The 6,424-nt window shown below is 51.4% G+C and overlaps 1 protein-coding gene across 3 annotated transcripts in view; it reads left to right on the top strand.

The window, feature by feature from the left end:
- Positions 1-3,723: 3,723 nt before the first annotated feature.
- The window catches only part of RPN2 (ribophorin II), a 32,645-nt gene continuing 29,944 nt past the window's right edge, over positions 3,724-6,424 (top strand). The window contains exons 1-2 of one of the 3 annotated variants that reach the window (XM_074970197.1): positions 3,724-3,848; positions 5,216-5,409. In XM_074970197.1, coding sequence (XP_074826298.1) covers positions 3,836-3,848; positions 5,216-5,409 — 207 coding nt within the window. In that variant the 5' untranslated portion in view covers positions 3,724-3,835. Of the gene's footprint in view, positions 3,961-5,215; positions 5,410-6,424 lie in introns of all 3 variants that reach the window. The other 2 variants (XM_074970196.1, XM_074970199.1) reach the window with 2 other exon arrangements.

Here is a 6,424-nt window from a genome sequence, read left to right as displayed (position 1 = left end):
GGAGACCAAAGGAGATTGAAAGCCCTGGAGCTTAAGGGCTGATGGACTCAATTTAAGTTAAGAGGTTATAGCCTGGTCTAATGGTAGATTAATTGAAGGGGACCAGTTAGTAGAGAGTTGCACCAAGAACAGCTGACATTCCCAGATTGTGTCAGCTCCCCAGGAACTTTGGGCCTGATTTGGTGAGAGGAATCATGTCAGTTCTTCCACTGACATCTTAATTATACTGCATATTCTTAACACACCAAAGTCAAGGAAAGGGCATTACATCCCAGCGGCTGGTGAGAACCCTTCAGGAAGCCAGTCTCTCAACTCAGTCCAATAGTGTGAACAATATGTGAGGCAGAAGAAAAGTAGATCGGAAAAAAGTTATGAAAAGAAGGGCACTGCCTTCCCTGTGGCTGTTTTTCACGCTTGAATAACTTCAGGGCTGTTGTTTTCTAAATGAGCAAAATCATCATCCATAGTAGAGAGAGTAATAGCCTCTGGAATCTGATTGTTTCAGTGTAGATGCCTTTTAAGTTGAAGGAACATGTGAAACTGGATTTTGAACAGCAGGTCTGTGAATAGCTTGGGAAACAACAACAAAAGATAAGATTCCAGCACCCTCTGCAGGGCAGATGAAGAATCAAACTTTCTTTCTTTGCCAGTCAAACAATTACTTTTAATGACAGGTTTCAGAGTAGCAGCCGTGTTAGTCTGTATCCGCAAAAAGAAAAGGAGGACTTGTGGCACCTTAGAGACTAACAAATTTATTTGAGCATAATTTGTTAGTCTCTAAGGTGCCAAATGACTTTTAAGTGCTGTAATTAGTTGGCTTGACAGCCCCAAAAGCCTCCTGTTTTTATTGGCAGAAAAATGTGCTAGAGTAGCAGCAGTGCAACTGCCCCCCACCGTCCCAGCAACAAGCCTCTAGCGTGACCTGGAGAGACAACTCCGACAGGTGAAGGGAACACACTGTACAGGATCAGACCAGTGGTCTATCTTGTCCAGTATCATGTCACCACAATGGCCAGGACCAGCGGTGTCAGAGGAAGGGGTGAGGAAATTCTGCAGTAAGCATCGATGGACTAACCTACTTCCAGAGGCAGTTTCCTCCTAGCTCTCCACAGTTAGAGGCGGGCTTATGCCTCAAGCATGGGGGTTATATGCCTTCCCAAACTACTCTGGTTTTAATCGTTGTTATTCTAACTCTGGATATTCCTTTTATCCGTATAAATGGCTGGTCCCTCTTTGATCCATACTAAGCTCTTGTCCTCAATCGTATCTTGTGACAATGAGTTCACAAACTAGTCGCGCAAACGGGCATTGGAACAATTTTTATAGTGGGGGTGCTGAGAGGCATTGAACAAAACTCCAATCCCTGTATATAGTGGAAACCACTTCAATCAGGGGGTGCAGCTGTACACCCAGCACCCCTAGTTCCAGCATCCCCGCATGCAAAAGTATTTCCTTTCATCAGCTTAGATTTTCCTCCTTTCAATTTCATTCAATGTCCCCTTGTTCTTGTACTATGAGAGAAGTTGAAGAGAAATCTCCCTTCTCTATACCATTAATTATTTCACCGATGTATGATGCTCAGGGTCGTCCCTAGTGGGGTGCAGGGCCCGGGGCGGAAGTGACGGATTCGTCTTCCGGGACCGACCGGGCCAGCCAATTTCACTGGCCCATGGGGCCCCTCAAAGCATGGGGCCCAGAGCGGTCGCCCCAATTCACCCAACCCAAGGGACGGCTCTGACTATGCTGATCCATGCAGTGGTCCCTGCAGTAGTCCTCATCCCAACAATCTCTGCATTCCCACACTACCTTTTGGTGGTTCTTGCCCTTTCTCTGTCCCCATCTCATTGCTGCCAGATCTATGATGCTGCAGGCCCCTGCCAAGAAACTTTACCTCCCTTCAGCAGTCCTCAGCTCTTTCCAATGCTATGGTCCCTGAACCCCCTTTACCCTCCGCTCCATCTCTCTGCTGCAATTGTCTCTGAATCTACCCCTCCATGTCCCCCACATGCTGGGGCAGTCTTCACCCCCTCTCACAACTTTATGATGAGCCTCATGATATTTGAGGATTTTTTTTAAAGCCCTTGTTGCTGGAAGCAAGAGAATGCATGAAAATAACAGCTTTGCCTTTTTTTTTTTTTTTTAAGCAAGTTTCTAACCCTCGGGTGCTGCAGAAAAAGGCAAGAAGACGTGAAGCAAGGGCACCCAGAGTGCTCAGAAACCAGAAGGCAAACAGCAAGAACCCATCATTTATTATTTTTATAAAGCTTGTGATTTCTTAGCAAAATCCAGAACTTGGGGAAGGGGTCTGGCTCATGATTTTTGAGCATTTAAGGCTTGTGATTCCTAACCCCCGGGGTTATGCTGGGGGGGAGTGCCAGCGAGAGCCGCAGCAGCCTGTTGAGGGTGAGGTTTTGTTTTAGCTCCATTTGTTAACACAGTCTAGTTTGAACTTTTAGCCCGGGTCTGGCTGCGTCATCGAGAGCAGCCCCTGCAGGCTCAGTTTCACCCAGGACTCAGCAGCCACCTCCTCCATGCTGCATAGCTCAGCCTAGCACCCCTGCCTGGGGCAAAGAGCCCCCCGCTGCCATGGGCAGCCCCAGTGTCGGGACTTGGCTAGATCCTCCTTGGACAGGAATCCCCAGCAGGCCTGGTCCTGGGGGCAGCAGGGAAAGCTCTAGCCCAGGAGTGGGCAAACTTTTTGGCCTGAGGGCCACATCTGGGTATGGAAATTGTATGGTGGGCCATGAATGCTCATGACATTGGGGGTTGGGGTGCGGGAGGGGATGAGGGCTTCAGCTGGGCTGGGGCCAGAAATGAAGAGTTCAGGGTGTGGGAGGGGGTTTCGGACTGGGGCAGGGGGTTGGGGTGCCGGGGTGGGGGTAAGGGCTCCGGCTGCGGGCTCTGGGGTGGGGCTGGGGATGAGGGGTTGGGGGTGCAGGAGGGTGCTCCGGGCTGGGACTGAGGACTTTTCAGGGTGGGAGGGGAATCAGGGCTGGGGTTGCAGTGTGGGGGGGAGTCAGAGGTGCAGGCTCCATGTAGCGCTTACCTCAAGCAGCTTCCAAAAGCAGTGGCATGTCTCCCCTCTGGCTCCTACGCAGAGGCACAGCCAGGCGACTCTGTGCACTGTCCTGTCTGCAGGCGCTGCCCTGCAGCTCCCATTGGCCGCAGTTCATGGCCAATGGGAGCTGCGGGGGCAGCACTTGCGGCAGGGGCAGTGTGTGGAGCCCTCTGGCTGCCCCTAAGCATAGGAGCCAGAGGGGGGACATGCTTCCGCTTCCAGGAGCTGCGCATAGTGGGGCAAGCCCCTGACCCCGCTCCCTGGCTGGAACAGAGCAAGCCCCAGACCCCGCTTCCCGGCGAGAGCTTGAGGGCCAGAATAAAACATCTGGAGGGCTGGATGTGGACCCCGGGCCGTAGTTTGCCCACCCCTGCTCTAACGATTGCTCTCCACGAGTTTAAAATTTTCCTCCAACTGCCCCTTTAAACCTGCCTCCCTTAATTTGAGTGGCTGGGCATTCAACCAATCAGCGAAATACACATCCAAGCCAGGGCCCCGCCCCTCCCCCCAAGCGAACCGGGAGGAGTGAACCACGCGGCCTCATCGGGGGGATACTTTGGAATTGTCTCAGCTCCGCGCCCACCCCCAGGGCGGGTTGTGCTTGTTCCCCGTTCGGGAGGGACGAGACGGGTTAATGCACTAGCGCTCACTACCGTTTGACTCCTTCCGCGTCCCTTCTACGCTCCCCCCTCCCTGCGGAGCCGGGTGGTACGGGCCGGCGCCCCGGGCGGAAGCAGACACGTTTCTCCTTCCCTTGGTGAGGCGGCCAGGGGGAGAATGGCGGCCCCGGGTAAGGAGCAGCCTCCCCCTCCCCTCAGGGCAGCGGCGGCGGCGCCGCATCGCCAGCCTGCCCCTGCAGAGCGAGATGGTTCCGCCTGTCCGGGGTGCTCCCGCTCCCTCAGGTGGGGGCCCGGGCCACACGGTCTGGGGAGGAGCGCTCCCGGGCCGGTACGCGGCAGCCCCGCCCGAGCGCTGTGTGGCCGCCCAGGGAAGCGGCCCGGGCCCCCCTGTGCCCCGGCCCTAGGGGCCCGGAATGGGGGGGCGGGCTTGGGGGATCCGTTATCTCCCGGCCCGGGGCGTTTTTGTGGCCTCCCTTGGAGCGGCCGGGGGCTGACCTAGCCACGAGGGGTTCCGGGTGTCGGTTGTGTCGTGGTGCTGGAGGAGGGAGGCGTCGCGGGTTCCCTACGGGTGGTCAGGCTCGGGACTTGCTCGGGCTCCTCTGGCCGGTCGTTCCTTGGGCGGCTCCCTTCCACCGAGCTTGCTTTAGGTCCCGCCCTTACCCAGGGCTCGGTGACCTGCGCTGTCCCAGGCGAGCCGGGCAGTCACACTGGCTCATAGATTGAAATTGGTTTTTAATGTCCTTGGGGCTTGATCCATTGATTGTTTTGAAAATTAGGTCAAGAGCCCGACCTGACCCTCTTTCTCTGTTCTTCTGTTCTCTCTTTTTATGCAGTCGTCCCACCCCTTGTCATTCTTTTCCCCTTGCCTTTTCCCACAGGGCTGCCAGAATTGGACTGTCTAGCACTGTCTGTTTCTAGTAGTGCCCTTGGCGATTTTCCCATCTGGTAGTGGAAAATACAGGTCAGCAGAGCACAATTGTGCAGTTGGGGTGCAATCCCACACTGAAATCTTTCCTGCACTTAGTTTCCCCAGCTGCCCTCTGACCAGCTCTCCCCCCTTGGGAGCCCTTTTGGTTACGGAGGAACCAAGTCAAGTCTTTAGCTCCATAAATTGCTCACAGGGGACTCCTGGGTGGTTCTGCACCTTAAGTATTGTCTTTCGCGTGTCTATAATATTCTTGCAAAGCCTTATGTCGCCACTTCTGACTTGAGCAGTTTTACTGGTCACTATTCAGACTGTCAGAACTATTCAGAGGCTGCTGTGGGTTGTTGCTAGGGATCTGAGAGAGCATCACCTCTGCAGTGCTCCTAGCCTGTGCCATCCAGAAGAGAGAGACCAAAAGTGGCCTTCAAACTAACTTGTCCTGCTCAGTTCTGTGGAGTTGATGGGCCAGAATAGGTATTTCCATTTGAAGTGTTTTCAAGTTGGGTGGACCACATTGCTAGTCCAGCAATGCCAACTATTCACTAATGCCAAACATGCCTTCTGTTAATGAAACAAAATGCACTCTGCTCAATAGCATCTTTCTTTTTTCAGGTTCACACACCCTCTTCCTCTTGGCTTTAACGGTTGTGGCCAGCATCCGAGCCCTGACACCTACCCATTATCTCACAAGGCGTGATGTGGAGAGACTGAAAGCTTCCTTGGACCGCCCATTCAATGATTTAGAAGCTGCTTTTTACTCCATTGTAGGACTCAGCAAGCTAGGAGTGCAAGTATCTGATGAACAAGTGAGGAGATGCTGCAATAAATTGTATAGTCAAAAAAAATTCACTTCTCTCCCTCTCACCCTTTTTTGTCATGAGATCTTTTTCATATGTTGCCAAATCCTAGGTTTGGAGACCAGTTGGAAGCATTTCTGCATATGAGTAACTTGGTTAGGTACTTCCTGTTGCACTAAGTATTTCCAAAAGCAGTAACATTAGAATGGTGCCTGAAATAACTTACTAATATTAATTATTGGTCTTCTTTCAAGCTAAGTATCTGATTTTTCTTGGCATTTCTTGAGCTATTGTGTTATACAGTAGAAAAAAATATAATACAAGAAGTGCAGCATTTTGTTGATCTGTGATCAGTAACACTGATTACTGTGAATTTTACCCCTACCATACCATATTACTATATTGCATTTTATTCGGGAAAACTCACAGCTACATTTTCCTCTACAGTAGATCATGCTTAATAACAACCCAGATATTAACAGATTCTGGTTAATAGCAACACTTTGCTGGGAATCGGTCCCATGCCATTTACTTTATTCTTAATGGGGTTTGGTATTGGCAACAGGCATGCAAGCACACAAGGACCTCACAGGAGGTAAGGGGCTGTAGGCTGCGAGGGGAGCAAGTGGCAGGGCAGTAAAAGGGAGAAGAGCTGCAGCTTGAATGCTGATGCTGCGTGGTACCTCTTACTGTGCTCTCCATGCAATTTTGCAGGGCTGTAGCCAGGAGGGGCACATCCCAGCACTTTCTTCCCTGGCTGCAGCCTCGCAAACCTGCCTTCTGCTTATTGGCAACTGCTGGATAATAACAATGTTTTGCTGACAACTGAGGCATTGCTAATAAGCTAATACTGTAGTTACTACTCATAAAATGTCAATACTGACAAGACCATTCATTTTACTACATTAGCTTGCAATTGTATTAGCATACCTTTCAACTCACTTTGTCATTGCTTGTCAACTGTGGGGAATGGTTTTTTGTCATGCTGGTTTACTCAAAATGTTTCACTTTCATTGAAATCAGA

The sequence above is a fragment of the Natator depressus genome, chromosome 13 (genome assembly GCF_965152275.1).
Source record: "Natator depressus isolate rNatDep1 chromosome 13, rNatDep2.hap1, whole genome shotgun sequence".
In the NCBI taxonomy this organism is placed as follows: domain Eukaryota; kingdom Metazoa; phylum Chordata; order Testudines; family Cheloniidae; genus Natator; species Natator depressus.
This window is presented reverse-complemented; position numbering and strand designations above follow the sequence as displayed.